The sequence below is a fragment of the Accipiter gentilis genome, chromosome 23, assembly GCF_929443795.1.
Source record: "Accipiter gentilis chromosome 23, bAccGen1.1, whole genome shotgun sequence".
NCBI classification, from domain to species: Eukaryota; Metazoa; Chordata; class Aves; order Accipitriformes; family Accipitridae; genus Astur; species Astur gentilis.
In genome coordinates, this window is record NC_064902.1 from 20,308,012 (window position 1) to 20,334,029 (window position 26,018).

The 26,018-nt window shown below is 41.0% G+C and overlaps 1 protein-coding gene across 1 annotated transcript in view; it reads right to left on the bottom strand.

Moving 5' to 3' along the window:
• The window catches only part of RYBP (RING1 and YY1 binding protein), a 43,774-nt gene that overhangs the window by 4,398 nt on the left and 13,358 nt on the right, over nucleotides 1-26,018 (bottom strand). Inside the window, exons 3-4 of the mRNA XM_049827096.1 lie at nucleotides 610-786; nucleotides 397-495 (exon numbers count right to left, since the gene is read on the bottom strand). Of these exons, the coding sequence (XP_049683053.1) occupies nucleotides 397-495; nucleotides 610-786 (276 nt within the window). The remainder of the gene's footprint in view (nucleotides 1-396; nucleotides 496-609; nucleotides 787-26,018) is intronic.

The following is a 26,018-nucleotide window of genomic DNA, read 5'->3' on the forward strand; positions in this document are numbered from 1 at the left end:
ATAAGGAAGTAAAAAAGTAACCTTTGTTACTGCTATCAAGCAACGATAAGAATTTGACAGACCACTACGATTGCTGGTTAATGTTTTTCCCCCACGGTGTTTTACAGCCAAAAGCATTACTGCCCAATTGACAATGTGATTATTTTAGCAGAGAACCAAAAACTTAGTGGACAACAGAACAAATATTTCCAGTGCCTGAGTATGTCCTCGCCAGCAGAGTGTTTGAGCGCTTGTACATGGAGAAGGCTCATAGCCACTGATGGTCTTGCCATACTGACACTGGCAGATCCTGTGGGTTAGACAGTACTCTGTCTCTGTCCATAAAAAAAAAATTAAAATGTCTGCTACTTAACACAGTTGTCAGATACTGAGAGCTTAACTTTATACTAAAGTTACCTTGAGGTGTGATTTGAGTCGCTGGTCTTTGTTGTAGTATTCCCAGACTGTATACTGTTCGCTTCACTAGGAGGATCTTTCACAATATCTGACTTTGGTCTGTAAGAATTGGAGGGAAGAGGGAGAGTATGATGTTAGTTTAACTGCACAATTAATCAACGCACAGTGCTACTGAAACCACTCAGCATTTGATAGTGCATCCTTCAAACTTACTTAGTCTTCTTGTTAGCGTTCTTCTTTGTAACACTTGGACTAATTTCCTTCTCTTTGTCAGGTTTTTCTTTGTCTTGTTTTTCCACTTTCTCCTTCTTCTCCTTTTTAGGCGGTGGTGGGGTTGCATATTGCTGGGCAACTTGTTGTGCCACCAACTGAGAGTTTATTCTAGGTTTTCTATAATGACAATAAAGAGAGAGATCTATAGTCAATTTTACACAGTAAAAATGACTTCACCAAAAGCAGTATGAAGATTTATTTCAGCAGCCAGGGAAGAATATTCCACTTATAAAGAACCAAATGGATGCCCTTATTTAATGTGAAGTACTACTGCTGCTACTGAACAAGACAGAAATTTTAAAATTAAGAAATACTCCAAACTGCTGTTTCATCAGTTTTAGCCTCATCTAACATTCTTAAATATAATGGTCCTTTTCTTCCATCCATGTCATGAAATCACAGCCAATTTGGGGGGGGGGACGATAGTGAAAAAGCAGCTTTCAATAAGTTGCCAGCCACGCACTGTGGCTACACCTTAAGAGAAGGAACAGAGAGAGTGATAAAAATAAGTTTCCTGATAAACATCAATCTCATTCACACCATTCAATTTAATTTTTCAAATGAGCTTCTGGTTCCCTGAAGCAGCAAACCTCGCACAAATAACAAAGAACAAGAGAAGGTAACTGAGATGACTTTGTCCCGAGGGCTGGGACCGAAGCTCACTGGCAGGAGCACAGAAGACAAGCGGGCATTCACGCTTCCACGGGGGAACGGCCGTGCCAGCCTCCGACACACCGTCTTCACACAATTGTCTGCAGTCCCCAGCGGTGCGTGGACAAATACACAAGAAAACTGTCCTTCAGAGACTATTTCCATTTCAAATTACGACTTACACAAAAAAAATAGCTTCACATGTAACTGATACCTTGGTTACTGATCCTCAGAGTCTCACAGAAATTTGTACCTTCCTCTCTTCTGCATTCCTCACCAAAACTCTCACCTCCTCTCAGCTTAACAAGTCAAAACCTCTCCCTCCTGGCCTAGCATATCACAAAGCAGTTTATACTCTGAATACTCCAACTATTTACAATCGATTCAGCCCCTTCGACATGCCAGAAAGATCTATGCTCCCTACATCCACACAGCTTAGAGGGGGGAAGAAAACCAGGTTATCAACTCCATTAGTCTTCCATTATGAGCTGAATACTAATTGCAACAGTTGCTCAAGCTTGCCCATAGATGTTCTATTGGTCATAAATACGATTCAAATTTTCTATTTAGATCAGACTACAACAGATTGTCAATGAAAGCAGTACACAAGTTTCATCAAGTCTACAACTAGAACACAGAAACCCAAGGGTTTCTGCTGCAGAGCTCTGTGCCTGCACCCAGTTTTTACTACAAACATCTAGAGACTTTAAGAAGCTACTCAGTGGTTTCATGTGTTTTAAAAAAAAAAAAAGTGCAAAACACTAACTGCTCACATGTAACATCCACATTTAGAGATGATACAAACAGAACACCCAGAAAAGTTCTGCTCCCTATCACAGGAAAATCCAAGTACCTAATAAGCCTCTCTTGGCACTGGTTTTCTGTACAATGGTACCAAGATGCTCTTAGTGAAGCCACATGTACCCAAATATTTCATTTCACTACCACAGCTTATTATTATAAAGTGTATGCAACAGGTTGTAATCAGGCCTCTGACCTGTCTCAACACCACTGGCATTTAGATTTTTCACCCAACATAGAAACTGTAACTCATTTTATGCTACCATCTGCATACATTTCCAAGTGAAAAAAGATGACCTGGTCTTCAGCCTTAAATAACTATGATGCTGAAATGTTTTGCAGATCAGATCAAGCAGTTACCTGTTCCACAGAACAGTGACGATATTTAGCATCCTTGCATTTAAAGTCCTGTACACAGCAATTTCTATCTGTATGGCTGAGAATAAACACACAAGTGTTTTGGTTACATGGAAAAAAGATTTTCAGATTGATACAACAACACTAAAAGGCAACAACAGTAGCTTGTCTCAAGCAACCTGCTAACCGCCTACTAAAAAAAAAAGGGGGGGGGGGGGGGGGGGGAGGGAAGAGATAAAGTGTCAAGAAATCTTCAAAGAGAGGGCAGATACCATCTCCCTACATGGTTATACATTATTAACCTCACTGCTTGAAGCTGCCACTTTTGCCCAGACTTACACCTATGTGCTGTTGACATAACCAGCTAAGTCAGAAACCCAAGCCATTCATGGGAAATCCCAATTCAAAAATCTGAGAGCACCTTCAAAGTTTTTCTACTTTGCACGACTGGCATGTTTGCTTGTGATGTTATTTCCAAGCCTTACGTCCAGCCTCCGCAGCTACCGAGCTGCCGCTCCTGTTGTAGGAGTGCTGTGCTGCTGGACTGAAGATACAAATTTTAAGATGGAAACTTCAGCTAAACTAAAATAAAAAAAATACATAAGTCAGTCACACTGCGTTTCCCTAGAGAAGGCTGGAATCCATAAGACCAGCCATAAAGTGCTCCTGCAGAGACACTTCGCCCCATGCTCTTCCGCTCCTTATCTGTGCCTGTGACGGCACACTACATTTTTTAAGTTTTATCATTTTCTGGCCAGCCACTGATGTAACTAGCACAACTTCTCCAAAACCCTTATTTACATATTCCTTCTTATACGCCACAATGGCTCGCTGGTAAGGGCAAACCCAAAACTGAAAGCAAAGAGAGCAGGCAGCAACATGCACAGGCAGCAGACCTGCGGGCAGGGGACCAGCGCTGCTGATGGGGCTTCTGCCGCAATGAGGAAGGGAGCAGAAAGCTGCTGAGGCTTCGGTCAACACCGAGCATCCTTCAAGATCTACTGTACTACTAGAACAGATTTCTTTTTTATTATTTTTTTTAAATAATGCAAATAACCCAAAAGCTTTCCAATTCCTACTTTGGCCATTTCACTCACACTAGCAGCAAGCTTAGGAAGGTTAAAAAATAGGCAAGTTAAGCAACTGGCATACTAATAGTGATAGTAATAAAATCCTTCATATAAGGCCCACGCTGCCACTACAGCCAGGATACACCGGTTACAAGCCCTGTACAAAAAAGCCAAGCAAAGCAAGTAGAGCAGCGCATTTTTAACCACAGCAAACTATAACCATAGTAACCACAATCGAGTAAAGTAGCTGCAATATCCAAAACTTGCTCCAAGCTTCCCTGCCTACCAAAAACACACTTCAAGGGCTAACACTGATTTTATCCAGCACCCCTAGCACAGACCATCCCTCCAGACACTGTTCCTGCCTCTACAGCCATCCGTGTCATATCCTAGTCATGCTGTTTGTCAAAGCAGCCCCCCTTCCTCATGAACATTGTAGATTCTTCTCCAGCTGTGGCAGCAGGTAGCTTGCATTGCCTTCTAGAAATAAGGAAAAAAGTAAATTCAGTAATACTTTGCAGTGGATACTAGTCATCCTCCCTTTCAGAATTTGAACAAGGAAGAAAACAGAAAATTTCAGTGCACAGAAACAAGCCTCATTCCCACTTGGGCTACAATGATTTAACATGCTCTGGCTTCTGCTGCAGAATTTGGAGTTACAAGAACAGAAAGACCCCTTTTTTCTTTTTCTGTTTTTTTTTTTTGAACACTACAATGTGTCTGAGACTCCCTGCCCCTAATTTTGTTCCAGCTGGCCTTTTTTTTTTTTAAAGGAGTTTTTTTGGCAATCTCCAAAGAGAATGCTTCAATCCAAATACACCACTATTACATTGAAATAAGTTACCACTTGAGCAGAATAACCTGAACAGTAAGTTGAAACCACTTCTGAATTATTTTTGTAAGAATAAACAGCTGCAGAAACAAGTATTGACCATTTTTTACCCCCAAATCTGCTCATCAGCTTACTTTCTGTAACATTAACCGGTTCACATAAATAAAGAATACATCTCAGTGACAAAAATCAAATCCCAACTCAGCCTCTTCCAAGCCTTCTAACCAGCACTTGAACTTAAGGAACAACTATAATGCCATTTACTATAAAGCTTAAAGGATCAACATTACACACAAACCACAGCTAGCATGTCTCAACATCCAAAAAATTATTTGAAGAAATGCAATACTTAGTATTATACTTGGTTCTTGATTTCCTAAGCAGACATCAAATGCGAAGACATGGTGCCATGCAGGCTACCAGGTCTTCTCAACCAGAGGAGGAAGATGCACATTTTCCATATCCATTCCCCGGTCCGTGCTGGGTCCCCTCTGACACCAGCAGCACCCAGCATCTGCTACAAGAGACTCTGCTTGATTCCCCCCCACCTGTGTCCCTACAAATCAAAATGTGCCATTACACCTTGGTGGCCACCATTACTTATGCCTACTCTGCACCTAGGATCAGGTGAGTGTTTTCAAAATCAGAGAAGCCAGTATTGTGTAATAACACATGCCAGCAGGTAATGCCAACAGATGAATATTCTAAGAACAAATTTTCAACACAAGTATCTGAAATAGGTATGTTTCCTTCTACCTGAACATTAAGATGAAGGTATGCTTTGCCTGGACAATTTTCCACTCATTTAAGCGACAGTCTGGTTGAAGACTCAACCATCAAGATCCAACACTGATGTGACAAATAAATGAACGCTATCCTTTTTCTTTTTTCAACATAAAGAGGATTGTCTTCTAGAGCAATTAAACTAAACTGTGCTTTCAAAGTTATGTTCAGCAAAATAGGTTGTTTCACATTAGCTAAACTGTAGTTTACATCACAGGAGCAGATACTTGCACAACAATCCACAATCTTTGCAGCACGAACATACTGACGCATGAAAAAGCTACTGCAGTTGTCTATTCCGCGCATGGTTTTGGCACCTAGGTCTTTACCATCAGCTATCGTAAATGATGTGCACAAATACTCTTTACTACCTTTTCGTAACAGACCTGCACAGAAATATTATGCCTGGAAATACTATACCCTCAGATTGTCATATGAAGCGACACTGGGATGTTTGGCTCATGGGAACTGGAATAAATGCAAGACCTTTCCTGAAGGTCTCAGTGCCTATGATACTGTGCTCTTGAAATAAAAAAAAAAAAAACAAAAACAAAAACAAAAGAAAACAAACAAAGCAAAACCAAAAAAAACCCAACAAACCAACCCCAAACCACACACACAAAAAAGCCAACTGTACTTTTAAGGTTCTGGCAAGCATCTCACAGTGTTTACTACTTGCACTTTCTTCTGTATCTCAAAGCCTCCCTTTAAAGCCTGTCTCAAGACCAAATCCAGAGCACTGACACCCAGGAATTCTGCTGCTCCACTCCTAACCCCTGCAACCGGGCTTAGGAGTAGAGCAGCACAGATCACCACACATCCAACCTGCGGTAGTTAGTTGGACCTGGATTTCAACAGGGATATAGGAGGATAAGTTGCACCACATTTTTCACGTGACCCTAATTTCTATATCTGTTTGGGATTTCTTTGGTCCCTCTGCCTTCAGAAAAGACAAACCGCCCACCTCCTGCAGAGGAGCAGAGAAAGCAGTTGGCTTTATACCCACAGCAACACACAGAGACCTTGAGGGACTCCGGCAATCCCCAGAAAGGTGGATCTAATTACAATTGCTCTTACTTTTCCTACAACTATGTTATCAGAAGAATGAAAGTGGCATTGAGTGGGATTTCAGAGTCAAAAGCCTCATGTAACATGAAGTAGTGAGGATTTGGATAATTTCATGCTGTTCTGGCTTTGATGCAAGCGGCGATACCAGCAGACCTCTGCGTGGCTCACCATTTCTTTGAGAAAATGTGTTTCATACGCTGTGTAATGTGAAGTACGTGATTATTTTAATAATCCTAGTCACAGGAGTATATCTTTGCTCAAAAGAAAAACAAGAAAACAAGACTAAAAGTATTTATGTGTTTATAAAACAGTCAGTGCCAGACCAATAATACAATAAACATACTTCTGAGTGATACTGTAAAGCAAGGCTAGAAACTAACCCATGAACACATTAAAAAAAATTAACATCTCCTTAAAAGATTTTTACATCCAGAAGAACCAAAGCTTTGGAGAAATTAAGCCATAAACGTGACAGGGTGAGCGCTCATTCTTGCATGCATATTTTCCAGCTCATTTGTGATGACCACACAGTCCTTTTTAGCAACAAGAAAAAGGATGAATGGACAAATTGTCCTTAGTGTACAACTGCAAAGCAGTATGGAAGTTGTATACGTTTATCTGAGAAGTTCTCTGTGTAATACAAGACCACAAGGCAACGATAAAAACAGTAAAAGAAGACTAGAAGGACAGATAGCAAGAAATAGGTGACTGAGCCATATTTCATTGAAAGAATGTAACTTTCTAACACTGATGTAATAATTCTGTGTTTTTATAAGACAGACGTTTAAAAATATAGAAGTTAATCTGAGGAGGAACAACCACTTCTAGCCTGCAGGTATTGGTTTTTCACAGGATCGCCAGCAGGACAGGGTTACCCTTCAGCTGAAGAAAATGGCATTTGCTACTAATCTTATACAGAAGGGCACAGCAACACGTTTGAAAGACTCGAATAGTTAAGTCTGAACATTTTGGAAAAACAGTGGAAAACAAATAACAGCTTCACATAAACTAAACAATTGTTCACCACAAAATAAACTAAGTACATTTAATAGTGTACGACCACCTCCAGAAAGCCTCCAACAAACTGTTCAACGTCCTCCTTGACTGTCCAGCCCACTGTCTGTTATCTCCTCAGAAAAGCCAAGAATAGGCAACACAGAGATAAAGGAGCCTCAGCTTTGTGATAAGTGTTCCTGGCCACGACAACAAACCTTGAGCTGTTCAGATTTCAGAAGAGTATTTTAAACTTTATGTTTGTCCACCAGAAGTTTTTAGACTTCAGGTAATTTCTCACAGTTTGAACACCCCCCTCAGTACTTATATTTTTAAACTTTAAGAAGTTTAAAATTATTTGCAGTACTTAATATTTAGTGGTCTCACAAAGCTGCCAGCGCCCTGCCTTTTAGGGTGAAAACCTGCTGAAGTTTTTCCCCCATTTTCCCTTTTTTTTTTTAAATCAAATTAAAAATGGGAAAGTTATTAAATGAAATGCAAGCTGTCACCTCCATTTACACAACATGACAGGCATTACTGTTTGCTGGAAAGCAGCTAGTCACTGCCTCTGTGCCACTACACATAGCTAAGGCTCTTTGAATGATGCCTGTAAAAAGAATACTCAATTTTTACTTGTTACAGGAGCCTTAGCTTATTTTTAATTATTTGGGCATATTTACAAATCAAAGCATATAAATCAAGGAGTTTTATTCCCAGGGTTGCCACTGCACTGATTCTGCAGCTCACATTTCTAATTTTTTTTAGTGAAAATTTTCTAAAAATCACAAATCCAGTACGAAGAGTCCAAGAATTGATCTGTGAAACTATGTCAATATGACTGCTCAACAGCATAGTGCAATAGGTTGTTCAATACTTTTACAGTTCTTTTTTAATATTCATTGTTTCATACAATACCATTACAAAACAGTCTAAAGTCAGGGCTGTAAGGTGGTTTTGGAAGCAGCTTGACCAGAATGTTGCCATCCCAAAGCTGAATATTCATATAATTCCTCAAAACACCCGTTCCAATACAGTACAGAACCAGAAACAGCAAATGCCATTTGCAGGCACTACCACAAATCCAAATGTAGAAAGTCAGGACCATTCGCCTATCAAATTATGTAAAAAAACATCTCGCATGGTATTCTTGCACAGCTGGACTTAGGACCTGGTGGGCTGCCAGCAAGAAAGCAGCCCCAAGCCAGAGAACGGAGCTATTTGGGATTTTGTTGGAAAATTCTCAGTGGAAAGCAACAGTGTTTGCATTTTTGCCAGTATATGGAACTTGCAGAAAACTACTCTCTCTTGGTTTGTGTTTTGTTGGGTTTTTTTCCCCAAGGGAAACTGATAAACCACAGACTGGGCTTTCTGGTTTAAAAGCACTGAGCCTGAGGCCGATTGTAAACCTGTGCCTTTTCCATCCAGTCTCATGGGCTCTGCTTACCTTACTGCCCTGGCTCTTTGTCCTTCTCTACCCCACAATCCTATAAAAATAATTTTAAGAGAGATGTCTAACATTGTATGGTGCACGTTTCGGACTACAGGTTCATTGTGATATGCCTCTGTGGAGGGTTTGTGATATCAAGTCGTGTACAACAGCAGCAAACAAAAGCTCTTGCACACTCTGGAGAATGAAGAGCCATCCCTACAAGGTCTCCTGCAAAACAGCACTTCTCAAGAGCAACAACTCTTCCCTTTTGCAGCTATTTAATTTGAAATCACAAGATGGCAAGAGGAAGAGTTAAACACAAGTTGTTCTTCAGGCTTCTTTGATACCAGAGCATGGACAGAAAAGAGCAGTGATGGTGAATAACAACACTAGTATCAAGTTATTGGAAGAGAGCTTGAGGTTTACTGAACCGCCAACACTGTAAAATTTAACTTACTATGTCTGCAGGAGGCAAAACAAAAGCCATGCTGAAGTTTTGGAAGAAATACTGCTCTGTTTCTCCTTTTAGAGCAAGAGTCTGCCTGGAAGCTCGCGTGGTGCTGGCAGTCTCGCCCATCTTCTCATCTGTAGCACCTATCTAAACTGCAACAGGAGATAATTTCATATCTAATATGCAGCAGCTAACGAGCACCAGCAAAAGCCCTGAGGCTGTTCAGCAGATGCTCACCCTGCAGTTGCTTTCTCTGCCTAGTCCAAATACCTGGAAGAGGTCCGCTCCAGCGACAGCAACTGCTCCCGGCCGGTTTCGGCTCCGTCCCTGGAGCTGCAGGCAGAGGCTGCAGCCCCCACGGCTGTCCTTGCTGGCTGTGGGCTGCTGACCTGCATGGCTCTCCATCAGAGAGCACTGCAGGAGCTCGGCGGGGCACAGGGGTGTTCGTGTGTGTATATATATATACACATATATATACACACCACACACACAAACACCAGCAAGACAGCATTGAAGAGCTGTGCACTCCGAGTAAAGATTGTGCCTGTGTTCATCTGCCAGAATTATTTCCAATAGGAACATCTTTTAAGGACTAGAATGGGAAGAAGTCTGATTTAGCTTTTTCCGCTTTCATTAAAAAATAAAGCATGTTCCCTTAAATAAGGAGTTCAATACACTTCTAAAGAAATGTAAAATTAGTAAAGAATTGGCAAGACACCAAATTTACCACATTTTAAGCACATTTTGTCTTGTTTGATGGGGAGGCAGAACTGTCCAAATGATCACAACAACTTCATTATGCTTACAAGTATAAAGCTACTTCTGATTCATCATTATATATAAAATCTAAGACAAAAATACATAGCCAGAATTACAGTTTTTCAGATGCTTTCTTGCTCCACTATTTTATATAAAAAATAATTTTCTACTAAGATTTTTTTAATGGCCCATTTAAAAAAATAAACTGAAATTAAAAATAAAGAGCACAATACATCTCTCCTGCTTAAAACGGAATTTGCAATATGTAATAGACTAAAATAGCATCAATTCCCAATTGCAACATCACCCTAAATTCCAGCTGAACAAGAGCAACTTTACAACTGCCCTTTTTGCTCTCTGGCTAATCATTTGCTTACCACCAGCAGTAGTTAGGCCCATAGCTAAGCATTCAGAAAAAAAAGCATTGCCTCCTATTCATTTATTGCATTTGCAGGGAAGAAGGTCTGCAACAGTAGAAAAATTGCACTAATATATACAAAATCCACAGCTGAGTGTTTACTATATGAGATGCAACTGTAAATGCAAAGATCACACCAAGCCCGAACTTGAAAAGATGGCCTTGAGATTACTAAATCATTTTTCTTAGATATTCAAATTTCTTTCGTCACCAATTATTTTAGACGTACGTTGCAAGTGCTGCACAAGCTTCATTTCTAGAAACTTACTGCAACCTCCTTCATCATGCTATTGACCCATTCACTGATCCACTCGGAGCTTCAGTTTAATCCATCACTGAAAATTCAAATCAGTACTTCAGCAGGTTGCACACCAAAACGGTAAAATTTGTTGTGCGGCTGCTTCTGGTGTTTTCATCTATGGACACACCTTACTGCAAAATACCAAATGTTCCATGATTTACACGGACTTACAAAATTCACTGATCTCAGCACAAAATTTACTTTCTTACTACCACCAGGACGATGATAAAACTAAGGCCATTTTACTTGCTTGTCAAAAATAAGCTGCTCTCACTAGCAAAAATTTGAAAACAGTTCATAAAGCTGGCAGCAACCAGGATGTGTGTAATAAAGTAGTCAGATTTACAACAAAACCAATTACTTAAATACTTCTTCCTATTTGACTGTTTATTAAGCTATGTATAATCCTGAGGAAAGCGAGCAGGCTCAAAACTTCCTGTTGAGTAACAAGGTGCAGTTGGCAGCGTGAGGGTATGGATGAGTCTGATGAAAATGCAACATGTAGATTCCCCAAAGCAACTGCTCATGGTTATTGCGTTATAAATTAAAAAATGGAGGAAAAGAACAGTTTTAGCAACTCTAACCAAAGCTAAAAACTAGGAACACCAGACTTGGTGTTAGAGAAGTGCTTTATCACTGCTGCTAATACACGTATTTCCATTTCAGACACTGTTATCTTGAGTAGTAGCGGAAACTGTCATGTATACGCCATCCTTTAACTCAGCTTGACATATCCCATCCAGGGGCATCTGCCTCCAGGTTTTGGGATATACTACTTTCACGCTTCAAAATCATAGCAGGAGAGGGACCCAACTTGGAAAAAAGCAAGAAAAAGGAGAGATGCTGAGAAAATGAGCTCCCTACCAAAAAAGAGATGTCAGTTAAACTCCGAAGTTGATCCCCTCCCCCAAAAGTTTGTACTAAAACTAAAAAGTAAAATACGTTTCTGAAAGCATCCTTCTTAAAAGTGTGCTATTGGGTAAGCACAAAGAAAAGCCTGTACTTTTCTCTTATAGGAAGATGAGTTATAAGAGCATTCTCTCTTTTAACAAACTTGAGCATCTCCAAATTTGAGCACATCGACATACATGCCTAATAATGTGGCATAGCATATACAGTACCATTCTGAAGAAGCCTGTCATTTTAAAATTTTTATTTTAAAGAGAAAATTTAATATGGTCTAATCTATGTCTACAAAAAAATCAACATTTAAATAATATGTCTAAAACACCACCTGTTGTACAGCTAGAGTTGAATGAGATTCTAGGGTTTTGAAGCTGCACACCAGTACCATCAGTCCAGAACTTGTGTTTTGACAACACATTTCCAACACCCGTAATTTTTATTAGCAAATGGAAGGTAAATTTTAACTTTGAAACAAGGTGATTTCTATAAACTTGGAGTCTGACATTTTAAAACTTAGAGCCTAAGTTTTAAAAATCAGGTCTGATGCAGAGAGAGATCAAGGGTCTTTTTTTTTTTCCAGTTGCTGTCACCCTTTCGAACACTGTCCTAAGATCAGTACTGACAGGACTGAAACAGCCTACAAATCTGTGAGCGATTGTCACTCGCAAGAACTACATAGCAGGGTTTCCAGTCACTTAAGCATGATGCTTACATTTACGTAACACTTTTGAGAAATGCAGATAACCCGAGTATCTAACCTGCATCCAGAGAGACATGATGGCTTTGCTTAAAAACAACTAAGAAATTTCTACTGACCAACTCTTTTGTGGAGTGCCCTCGCAATGCAGGGGTGGGCTGATTTATCAGAGTAAAATTTCATTGTGCTTGCATGACACTGGAACACTGTACACTCAGGGAGGGAAAAAAACCAAAAACAAAACAACAAAAAACCAAAACAACCTTCTCTATCATTTACCAACCAGGTTAAGTTCACATAGAAGCACAATGAGAAACTACCATTTCTACAACAGATGCTGAATAGTCTCGGTAGGCCCTAAATCTCTAGGGATGTCATAAAAAAAAAAAAAAAAAAAGCCAGTTGAGCAAGGCAGTAATTTTAATTTGGCTACATCAGACACTGCAGGCTTTACCTAAATGAAACAAACAGAGTTTTTCCAGCAAGCAAAACCTCCTTTTTGTAAAAGAAAAACCAAAACAACAAAAAAAACAAACAAAACCAAAGCGCCCCCCCCCTCCCCCAAACAAACAAACAAAACCATCAATGATAGGTTTTCCTTTCATATGAAAGCGACAGTCAAGAGTCCTTGAACAACCAGGAACGTGGCTTTGATGAAAAAGCTCCAGCCTGCACCAGCTATGCAATTTAAGAGACACATCAGGGCTGCTACAAGGTGGAGCGGACGCTACTCTGCTGCTCCCCAGCACTGTCCGGGAAGCCAACACAGCACCAGGCAGCAGCACGGGGAGCTGGTACCCCCTGGTACTGGTAAGTGGTAGCCCACCTACTCCTTCATGCCTCTGCCCCAGCACAACCTGTGGTGAAACAGTCACTGTCAGTGGTTTAAGAGGAAACCTTACTGTTCAATAAATCAGTTTGCTTTTCGAAACATGACAAGAAATAAAAGACATTCTGAAGGACGATGAGGCAGGCAGGCATGCGTTTTCAAAAGGCCACCATGCACTCAGAGGAGGGTTTTCCCCCCACATTGTGTCCTCTGAACAAAATTGGAGAACTGAACACAGACATGCAAGAGACATTTTGGGATGTCCGGTTCCATCTGGGCAGCACGACGCACAGCAATCCTGTGCACGAATGCTGCTGTCTGGGAAAGCCGGAGGAGAAGTCTGGGCTGCCATCAGTAGCTGCTGTTCAAGCACCGTGGGAAGAGGACAGTCTGCGAGCACAGAAACTTTTGCTTTCAGAATTATTACTCCTGGGCATGAGGAACTGACCCAGATGGTTTCAAAATTTGCCAGGAAACAATATTACAATACTCAGTTCGGAAGCTCTTCCTCTCCCTAACTAGCCTCAGAAGAAACCTACTTGGTAAACTGTTGGATCCCCACTTGGAGTACCGGTGCGAGTTATCTACGTGTGCCTAGCACACTGTAGGACAGGGAAACTCAACTACCTTTATAAACAAAACTAGCAGAGAGCACTACCCTACGTAACAAAAAGCCAGCAATAATTACTTAAAACAGAAATATTTCTGAGTCCTCTACAAGCCAACTTCTGATCTGCAGATAACAATGATAACTACTTGTCCAGACAAAACTATCATTTTTCAAGAAAGTTCTCAGATAAGGTAATCTTAAGCCTAAAATGCTCACTTTATTGTATTCTTGAGTGTCCTACCACTGTTACCATCCTGATGAATACTATTTTGCAGCTTTGCATATGCTCACATGGCATGCATTTATTCGTACACACATAGACACACACGAACATACACAACCAACGCCCTGAATTGCCATCATTCTGGTACAAGCCCCAAGGAAGGAAAGCAAAGCAAGCAAATTCAGTTAAAACTTTTTTTTTTCCTTTCCTTAATTCTTCAAAACAATTCTGGTGCTCCATCCTAAAGAAATGGTTAGTCTCACTGAAAACTACCAGTTACACTGTGAACCTGTGCCAGCTGCAAATCACTCCAACTGCCCTGGCACCATCATTTAAAGTCATTTTCCATTTAAAGAGTCTCACATCAGCGCCAGCACAGCCTTTCATTACCCATCCCACTTAATACCCACAATCTCTCCACAGCTCACTCGCTCGGTCTCCACTGACCAAGCAGCACACGGAGACTGATGTGCGGATTATTGGGATTCCTAATGCCTTTTCTCCCCGCTGGCTGAGTGCTGAGCGCTTGGCAGCCTGCCTGACCCGCAACACGTGTGGGTTTGTCAGCCTAATGCACTTTGTCATCTGGAGCGTCTCAGGACGAAGCGGGACCCAGCAGCATCTGCATAGCAACGGCTGACGGCTCCCAAAACTTCCAGCTACTGCACTTCCCAGCACTGGTGGAGAAAGAGGTACAGAAGTGAGTGGGTGTTTGCCACTGCTTGCTTTCCGAGAGGCAAATACATAAGGCAAGAGCAACAGCATTCAGCACGATCCTTTAACTGAAGACTGGAGAGTCAACACAAGGGGTTTCCCATACAAAACATCCGTCCTCACTTGCTTGTTGTCTTGCAATGACTCAAAATCTGCACATCAAGATTCTGGATTTGAGTAACTTCCCGCCCCCCCAACGCACCTTCTGTTAACTAAATAATGACGGTGAAAATTCAGAGATATGGGCTCAAAAATGAGTTGTGACCACGTCAATTGTCACTCACCAGTTTAAGAGGTTGCCATTGATCTGTACCTATGCCCAGCATTTAGGCAGGGCAGAAAGAAATGAGATTTGGGCATTTTTCTACACAAAAGATAAACTGAGGTATTTTCAAGTGTGAGGCAATACATCAGCCCTGTAAATCCCACTGTAAATTTTTACAGGATGACTATACAAAAGGAAATACCACACAAAATGCAAACAGCAAATAAATGCAAATTTAACATCATGTCGAATTAAAAAGTGTAATGAAAGTGAAACTGGTTTGTAGATGAATGAAACACAGAAGCCGACAGAGATCTTACTTGGAAATGGAAGAAAAGAATATGCAAAATACAGCTGAAGTTTCACTTCCTCTCTACAATAAAATACAACAGAAAGCTCAAGCACACCACAGGGCACATCCTTCACAACCTCCTCCAACAAAACACACTGTCCATACACACCAAGATTTTCTACTTTATATCTGATGTCAGATGACAGATTTTTTGTGAATTATCTGAGCAGAGAAAGATAAAGATTATCAACTATATAACAAAATACAGGGATTTTTAGACAACATATTATAAACTTATGTTTTCTGCTAATAAACACATACTAATTATTTTATAATAGCAAATTCAGTAACAGAACAACTAAAGGAAACTCCTGAAAAGCACTACTAAGCTTTCCAACCGTGCTGCATTTGGTTCCCATTTAAGCACATCAACCAGCTCTCAGCATCACAATATTCAGGGCACCTCAGTCTCGGGTGTATTTGTCAAGACACCCCTTGTTTAGGTTTATTTTCATGTAACTACGGGGAAACTCTGACAAACAGTGAATTGCTTGCTTTAGGATGACTACAGCAGGAGAAAATAAATGAAGTTTTTCTGAGCCCCAGGACTACACCACCTTGGCGATACACATCTACCAGATTAGAGAAATTACTTGCTTCTAGAGATTTACAAAATGACTCAGTGAGATTCGACTATGTTATGTTGCTTCCTCCTCTAATTTCTTCCTGGATTTGTGCAGCTAATTGCTTATCACCAGAATTTCCAAGTTAAAGCAAGCTAAAAACAGAACCCTGTTTTTACTAAAACGCATTGCGGAAAACAGCGTAGACTGAGTTGAGCAACCACTTCCTAAGGAGCTTGTACCCTTGCTCTGCACCAAAACTGGGGAGTGAAAAGAGCAAAAGCTTTCAGGGCTAGCATAACTTTGTGAGCAATGACACACATACAAACCATCTAGAGGAAAAAAACAGAAAATATTTCCTCCTCATCATCTCTTTTCATAATCTCTGGGGTCACTTGCAGCAGCAGCACATGCCAGGATGCAAACCAACAGAAAACTTTGCCGTCCGACTGCACTACCCACGTGAGACAGCCCTGCCGGCTCCTGCCACCAGTTTTTCAAACCCAACTATTCCCCCTCGCCAGCTCTCGACGCAGCCACAAAGCCAGTCAGGTCGACACCAGTGCAGCGGCAGCTCCCATGCTCATGGTGAACTGCAGGGAGGAAGGTCGTGAGCGCTCAAGCCCCAGCACGGGTATTTGTAGCCTGATCTGGAATGCCAAAAGTTTATTTAACATCTTTAAAGACTGAGCGGCAACTTAGAAAATCACGTAGGCTTAAGTTCACTACCTGAAAATGGTCACTTCTGCTAAAAAACCTGGGGGTACACAAGGTAGGAAAGGTTGAAGCAACCACCTTAATGCTGCAGTAACACAGCTGCTCACTTTTCAAATAAGTTTCCTCAGAAGAAACTGGAAGCAAACAAATAACACAGAAAAGCGTATGGAAATTATCATTATGGCACAAAAACAAAAGCAGAAAAGCTTTTATGTGCCTCCTTTTAACAAAAGAAAGTCTAATTTTGAAACAGCTGCTTCACTGACCAAGCCCACGCCCTGAGGCAGGGGCTAGGTTTGGTTTTGTTTCTGTTTATTTCACAGTTTCCCTGTTTATTCAACTTCTTTCCTCTGCCAGTGGCAGCCAGGGCAGTGTGGGGCAAGTGGCTTCATCCAAAACCAACAAGCAGTCCTTGACTCCAACAGCTGCTCCAAGCTGCTCTTTGAAACACAGGTAGCTACGTCCTTCTGAACTTAGAAGTAAGTTTCAAGTCTTTTCTAAAGGAAAAGGTAGCAAATCACCTCAGAGCTTGCTTAAAAAAAAAATAAATATTTTTTTCCAAGTGTCTTATTAAACTCGAAGAGGGAAGCGAAGGTGAAGAAGGAAAAGCCAACAAGTTACACAGTCTAAGCTGGATGTAGCTTAAATACTACTTGCACAACTGTTAAAAAACTATCAGCACAAGTTGGAAGAGAAGTGTCTGCTCCTTCCCTGAAGGCTGCAGACATTTCCCAGAGATACTGGTATGGTCACCAAATGCTTAGTAAGCATCAGACCTCTCTGCTACGGACAAATGCATTTCGGTGGCGTTTTCAGACTATCCATCTACACTGAAGTTTAACCTCAGTGATACCAGTTCCACCAAATTCAAGCCAACTACTTTTGCCTTATGCAGGCAAAGGACTGACTTACAGAGGGATCAGGGCTGAAGAAAAAGTAACAACATGAACCTTTTAAACACATACTGGGAGCAGGAAACCTGGATACTGAACACCCTTTGCAAATATGCTCATTTTGACATCAACAGTAGAGCTCTTCTACAGGGATTTCCACAGAAAGCCAGCGTTTTGACAGAGCACAAGTCTTGCTCTACTTCCTTTGGGAACGGTGTGCTTGCATTAAGGTGTAAATTCAGGTCTCTCATTCCCCTAATCTCAGGTACACCTAGTCAGCAAAAAAAAGGAATGTGACTGCAATGTATGTAAAACACCACGCTCCTTGTGATCCTGTAACGTGGCTAACAGTACCAGTGCTGGGATCTAACATATCTGACATAAGGACAGGACTTCAAAGTCCCACGCTGACCACAGCAGAGCCTGTTCCAGCATGTGTTCCCACCGGCGCTAGCAGTGGTGGCCATAGCCAGAGTGCAGGCGAGCAGTCACACCGGCTGGCTGAGCACCTCCGACACTCTCAGCAGGCTGTAACCCACATTCACGGTTGTGCTTTACGCAGCAAAATAAAGCAGTAATTGTCCCACGGATCAAAATGAGCAGCAAAGACTTGATGGTCGGGGACACAGCATGAACTGAAACAGGAATCACGCTGGTAGGAGGGCATACAGGTCCTGTGGCACTTCGCCTTTAGCATCGTCATGAATTGTTCTACAGCCACACGTGCATTCACTGTGTGGATACACCTTCAGCCTGAACAGCGCTTTTCCATCACCATGCTGCACCAACAGTCCCCCTGCTCCTCTTGAGTAAAGGCCTTTTTACAGGAGCAGCTTAAACAAGAGTTTCACCAAAACAGACTGCTATCAAAGTATTTGGTAAGAGGTCACCAAGAGAAAGTGTTTTTCAGAAAAGTGGATTTTTAATTTAAACAGATTGTGTTGTGTCTTAAAGGCTACCATTTCAATGACTGACATATAGTGACATAAAATACCTGATAAGCTTATAAAAAGAACCTTGAATCATCAAGTCTAATGAAGCTGGCCCATTAATGAGCAGCAGACAAAGCATGCCCACGCACAGTACCCACTGCAAAACCAGGACTCAGGCCTTTCACAATTTATTTCTTCCCTACTTCAAAAACAAATAAAACCGCCACAGCAGCTTTAGAGGCACGCTCATCCACCACTTTTAGAAGACAGGTTCCAGCAACAAAATCCTCTTTCGTATTTCTTTTTTTTTTTTTAATATTAGCAAGAACTTCAGGTCACTTACTCCCCTCTTATCCATTCACAAGAGAAAAATAATTCTCGTAACACACTCGTTAAGGTTTTTTTCAGAATTTTACAGACCAGCAAAGCTCTCCGTGCAGTTAAACTATTTTAATCCTATATGTACACACCCTCCACACTGTACACAGGTGCACAAACAACTTGCCTGGGTTACAAGTGTTCAGCGATGAGTAAACCTTTTGGATACTGCAATACCTACAACTGCATTTTACAGAAAGCAGCAGCAACAGCAGTACTAGGGTCATGACGGTCTGCTGGTTTAAGTTCAACAATTTCTACAGGAAGATATAAGCTTAGTCTAAACCAGCCTCATGTAGTTAAAAAAACCCAGACCCTCAGACTTGCAAGCCTGCTTTCAGGGCAACCACACAAAACTGAACAACTTATTCTAAATGCTTCACACATTACTGCAATCACAGCATCTCTTTCAATCTGGGTAAGATATTTTTACATCAGCTGGACTGATTTTCATACTTACTAAACTTCCCCCCTTTTCACAATTGTTAGGAGTAGCCCACCCATTACAGCGGATACGGATCATCCCTGATGCCTCGGGACAGAGGCAATGGCAGGAGACTGGTAGGCAAACACTCCTGGAAAAGTAAGGGACAGTGAAAGAGACTGAATAACTAACACCTGCCTACCCACTGAAGTACAGTAATTATAGAGAATAACTGAATGACTGCTTTCCTTAGGGAGGTACAGATAAGACATGTGGGTCTTCTCATACCTTGGACATGAGTTTAAAGTGCTCTCAGTTGGCAGCAACGCACAGAAAAAAGTCACTGGCTGTGACAATTAACAGCTTCATTTTAAGTCCCTTTTGTTTGAGCAAGTAACTCTTCCACTCAGACATACTACATGAAACAACACTTTCTCAACTAAACAGATATATTCAAGGCACACAGCTAAAACCTGAATGTAAAAACCTGTAAGGCCCCTGACACTGGGAAGCAGCCAGACCATATTTTAATGTGGTGGAGTCCGAGCCTTGCCTGTCCTGCCTGCACGCACAGAATGTGCAAAGGGGATGAGGGCTTGTGTCCTCCTACAAGCCCAACAATACTCCACTGTATCAACTCCTGCTTTTTTAAAACCAGACTCTCAGGGAAACTCAAAAACAAGACCATGCACCAGCCTGCAAAGGAAAAGGAGAGATTTCTACAACATGAGTTATTTGAGGACATGCACAGACTTGTGAAAAAGGACCTAGAACTCAGTGTAAGCAGTAAATCCTTAAATGAGATGATGTAAAGTAAGGTATGGATAGATTTCACGTAAAACATAGTTTACTATAAATATTCCAGGAAAAATGTGTTCCAATTTAATAGACCTATGTTGATTTTATCCACAAGACAGTCTGTCCACTCAATCACCATTTCTCAGAATCAGATGCATGGTGGGAATCAAATTTCTTTGTGGAAACAGGTGTGAACATTTGTTGGAGCCATGTTCAGTTCTGCCTTGCCTCTGTTATAAACAGAATACAACCATTATTAAAACCTCTCTTCATTAAACCATCTCACTTGTGGGATTTATTTTGTGGCACTTGCTGCCTGAATTTAAAAGAAAAGAAATTACACTTTTTTCTGTAATACACTTTACACAGTGGCTGAAAAGAGACTGCTTACATAATAAGTATTATGCAATTTCCCCAAATAAATACTACCTGGGGGGTGTGGGGGTGAATTACAAAGTCCCCAAGATTTTCAAGGCTGCAGATTTGGCTTCAAAAGCAAAGAGTCTGTAAAAACCACATGCCATCCCAAATCTTCCTGATAATTATTGACATTGCATCAGCACCCAAAGATCCCATCAGGAACAGTGCTCCATTATGTATTAACAGAAGACAACCTGGTAAAATACACAATTTACCACCACAGTACCATCTCTTAAAGAAAGCGAAGAGGCTGACACCAGCTATAACAAAGAAAGCAAAAACCCCCCAACACAAGACAGCATTGATGCAGTTACGCTTATAAAGCTGTGATTTGGTTTGGATACCTTCTAGTCCTAAGACAGTTTTAGTAAATCAGTTCTTAAAAAAAACCAACACCAAACAAACAAAAAGCCCCACCCAAAATGCAACTTTATTAGCCATCTTCAGCCCAGAGTACTTTGCCAGCACAAATATAGCAGTAGAGCATCTCAACTGGCAAAGCTAACCTTAGAAAAAAAGGCACACCAAAATACCATGCAATTGACTGATCATCATGGAGATCTTTTAAAAACAAACAGCCCTCGCACTGTAAACAAGCATGTATTTTAAGTCACAAATGGTCCAAGTAACTCATGAAGAGCAAACACAGAAGTCAAAACCAAAGCCCAAGTGGCAGCACAGAGAAAAATAAAAGAGCAAGGCATTCAACAAGCAGACCCCAGTGCCCACCTATCCCCTACCTTCAAATTTTGACAAGTAATTTTCACAAGCCTGAAAAAATTTTGCTTCTCCTTAGTTTTTTTCTTGCTTTTACGATTTGGCCTTTCCTCTCCACTGGTGTTTCTCTAATCCCTGCTCAGCCCACAGCACACAGTGCTGGCGGCCACGGTGTGCTCCAGCTCTCAACAACCAACACTTGACACCAACCCTGTCTTGGAAGAGCAAAGTCCACGTGCACCAACCCCTGCTCCAGCCACCCCACCGGCCAGGAATCAAAAACCCCCAGCCAGTGCACTCCTGCAGCCTTGTATTTGCACTGGAAATAGGCTGAAAGTGAAAAAATGATTCCGTAGGTAAAAGAAGCCCATATTAGTTTAAATTCATTTTCATTGAACATTGAAGAGGTCCTTTGCAAGTTTCAGATCTTGGAGTCCTGGGAAATTTTCACCAGTAACTTCAACTGGGTATCAGGGAGCAGAAAAGAGGGACATCAAGTTTTGCAAAGGCAGCATCCATCCTGCCAGAAACTACAGACATAAAATCACACTTTCACAACTGAGCTAATCAGCCACATTCCAAACATAAGCTGCATTTATCTCCTCAGAACAGCACACTTTTTTCTTAATTATCGAAGGTCAATGGCATTGAGAATATTGAGTAAACTGACACTCAGATACAAAACTTGATGGCAGGCAGTCTTACATTTGCTTAGCAGTAATACCACATTTCAATATAAAAGTTGCTCTTTTTAGACATAAGACTTACTTTCTAATTAATCACCAATCAATACATTTGATAAGGTACCTTTTTAGAAACAGAAATAACAAGTTCTGTACCAGCATAATTCTCCCTTTTTCATAGAATCATTTAGGTTGGAAAAGACCTTTGAGATAGATCATGGAGTCCAACCATAAACCTATTGCTGCCACGTCCATCACTAAACTATGTCCCCAAGTGCTACATCTACAAGCCAACTAAGAGAAAAAAAAAATTTTAAATGTTGGAGTGTAAGGGTTTAAGACAACTGAAGCATTCAGTCAGCCAAGGGAATAATAATTACATTAATTACATTTTTACATTAATAATTACATTTTTAATCAAACTCACACGGAATTACAGCAACACCTCAGAATTTTGATCACCGTGTCTGTGTGCTTAAGGTATTCACGGAAGTTAATATAAACAACTTGAAGGCATTACACCTCCAGTTCAATACCTACAAGATGGGAGGTCTCGGGCGCACAGTCTCATCTGCTGCCTTGCTGAAATACACAGCTTTTCCAGACAAGTTCAAGCTTGTCACAAAACAGAAACTACTTTGGAAATCTCAACAACCATTTCAGCTCCCCTAAAAAAACACAAGTGGTAAAGGGCTGACAGAGTTTTACTAGTACTGTATAACAGAAAGGTATTGCATAATTTCCCTGAAATTTCTTTTCAAAAAAAATCAACAACAAAAATGCATATTATTCTCATGAGCTGAAGAGTTATTTCATGCAGCATCCACAATTACACAGTAATTGAAGATTTCTGCCATCACAGAAGCAAAGAATAGCTCCAGTAAGCAGCATTCTTGGTTTGACCAGGTCCTGATGAGAAACACATCAAAGAAAGAGAAAGGAAGGGGAAAGGCAGAGAAAGGTGCTTCCATACGTCTTGTGATGGAACCAACACAACAGCAACAAACCTGCCCTGACCATAATGGCCCCAAGAAGAAAGACATCATCCTTTAAATGCATGGTGGTCCTTAGGCGATACAGGGATTGCATGGGGCTGTATTTCTTTCCAGGTTACATTCTAGTTCCCTAAGCTTGTTGATGACATTATATAACTATTAATTGCACCGCTGTTCAGCATGCTTTTAACTGCAGTGATTCAAACTGATTCCAGTAGCTCACTAATCCAAAGTACAATCCTCTTGACAGCAACTGACAGATTCAGAGTATTCCGTTCTAGCTGAAAGGAGGAAAAAATCAAAACCCTCATCTGTCCACTGACAAAACAGCCAATATTCCTGCTGACCAGACTCACAGCTCGGTCAGGGGCTGGGACACGCTGCCGATGGGACTCCGAGCCTCGCATTAATGTGCTAAGCAGCTCTCTCGGCCCAATGAACGGCAGACGAGGAGCAGCCCAGACCTATAGAGCAGTAACACACAGAATGTAGGTGAAATACAGCGAAGTTAAGAGCGGTGGACCAGGTGAGGCAGCAAGCCACTGGGATCAGCACCCTGAGGCAGTGCTGTCTTGGGAATTTCCCACCCTTTGCAAGCTCTCCAGGGAAGGCAGCAGCACAGCTGGACCCTGCCAGGTGCCCGCTCCGCTACCCCGAAAGGCAATCCCCCAAAGGATGGCTGTGCTGGCACCCCAAAGCCAAACATCCACCCATCCAAGACCGGGCGGGCAGCTCCAAGAAGCAGCAGGAGTCAAGCTGTACTAACACAGCAAAGGAAGATTTCTTCCCAAAGGCCACCTTGAAATTGTAAGAAAAGCAGAAAATCAGGTTTCTTGAGCATCTTTTTTTTTAATCACAGGCACTGAAAGGTTTCAGTCATCAGCTAACGAACCCAGCAGACCCCCTCCTCGGATATGTGCTCTGCCTTCACCCTTCCCATCCACTCTGCCAGCATGAATCTTCCTTGCAAGCTCCAACACAATTCTACATGCATTATTTATCCTCTTGCTAAGTCATGCAGTGGGATAATTACTTAACTATTGTAATGATATTTTGCAATGGCTGTACTCTATTATTCTGATTTTCATGGGATTGCTTTTGCTGCGTGTTTTCAGCACAAGAGCATGTTTTCCTGGAGTATAAAAAGCAAAGTTTCACATTCATTTTAAGCCTAAGAGCTGGATGTTAAAAGTGAATTTTTAGGTGAATATCAATGTATTCTTTATTAAAACAACATTGATACATTACTCAGATGTTTGCCATCTCTGTTAACAACCATTGAAAACATGTTTTTTCATAAATCTAATGAAATATAAAAATAGTAATTAACTATTTGTAAGTGTTAATCACAAAGTTTTTTCCTTCCAATAGGATGTTGTTTTCCTTATAAGACTTTAGTTAGCATAATTACCAAACATTTGAAAGGTGAGAGATCTGCAACATTTTTATTTACAAATTAAAAGCTTAAGTCAAAACACATTTGCATGTCTTCCTTAACACCGCATTCAATTTTACTAAGATAAATGCTAAGCTTAGGACTCAGAGAATTGTTACAGTAAAACACTAAATAAAATCAGTCCTTTCCAAATACTCAACATGATATAAGCTATGGAGCAGAGCAGCCCAATTAAACAATTATTTATGTCTCCCTACCCCCAGGATATTCTTCAGGCTACGCATGATTCAAGATGTACTAGTAACAGTTTTGTGAAGCGATGAATAGGATTTCAAAAAAGACAATAGTCCCAGTAGTTCAGAACTGGTAAGAAAACTTCTGCCTTGAGCCAGAAATTCCTCCAGGAGGAACCTTACTTTAAAAGCTGCTAACAATAATACTCCAAACTAGAGCAGGGAAGAAAAGCAGCAAGACACTGATAATCGACCCGTCTTACCTACTAATAATCCGCTGGCTATATAAGCAGAGGCATAGATACAACTCCATGGAAAAGGAATATAATCTTTTTGATCCAAGTGAGCACGTAAGTATATGAGACTAGCGTATTTGTACACCAACATCAAAACCAAGATTTTTATACAGTTGGCAGTAGAAAGACTAAACTTTAGACAGATGAGACTCACTGAGAACTATAACCCTGCAAAATTTGGTGAATATGTTTGGACTTTCTGGGTATTTTGTTTCTTTCTGCTTAAAAACAAGAAAATGTTTGTTCACCATCTATGACACTTTAAAAAAAAAACAAAACAACCAAATCCAAAGTTTTATCAGTCTCAGCCCCTGTTCAAACTTCAGAGGCTTGAGGATGACTGAGCAACAAGTGGTCTGAGTCCTCCACTTATACAGACAGACCAAGTTCTTCCCCCGAGTGTCATTTAGGGCTTTCTACAATACAACCCATTTCTCAATTCTTTTTTATCTATTAAAAACATCTCCCTGCAAAAAAATAGTCTTGGAACAAAGCAAGATCACAGAGGATAACCATGTTAAGTTTCATGTCAACTTATTCCTTTCTTCTCAAGGCATTGGTCTCTGAGGCCTGATCCAGCCCTTGCAGCTGACAAAACTGCTGCACTGACTTCTGCAGCCTCTGGACACGATTCAGAAAAATCAATGCAAAGAGCAAAAGGTCACATTCTCCACATGCGTCAACTACCTGTCAAACCAAGACGGAATTGCAAATGCTAGCACACCCAGAAATAAAGCAACCAATTGCTATTAAGCTAATTTCTTAGCATAGCGTCCATATGCCCACACCCGTGACTAAGTAAACCTGTTCCGTACACTGTATGCCTTCGTGTAAAAACAAAAAAAAAAAAAAGCCACTCATGCTTCCAACAAGCTTTTAAAAAAACAAGTAAGTGTAGTACATAGCTGTACAATTTCATCGCTTTGAATTCAGAGTGCCAGTGGGAAAGTCAGTCTGGCTTACAACGCAAAAAAAAAAAGCATGAGGGGAAAAACTAGAGATGGAAATAAAAACAAACTACTGCTAGGTGTTATCCCTCACTCTCCCTGCACATTAGGAAAAACCCTGAGAACTGGCACAGAATTGTAACAGGTACCTTATTACAGACCATTTTCCATAACTTGCTTGACATGCCTGGCCGTTGGCAGACGTAATGCCTCTTCCAAGCACAAGCAGTGAGACTATCCTCACATTTTACATCTTTATAAACGTGTACGCTGAACACGAAGGTGTGATCTCCCATGCATCTGCAGGCTAGGTAGGCGGCATACAGGCACGATGTTGCACTGCCCTGTTCATTGTTGATTTTTGTATCAATTAATTTGTAATTGGAAAAAAGTCATCCTCTTCATACAGATAGAGAAGCTTTTGTTTATCATAAAGTTTCACTATCGC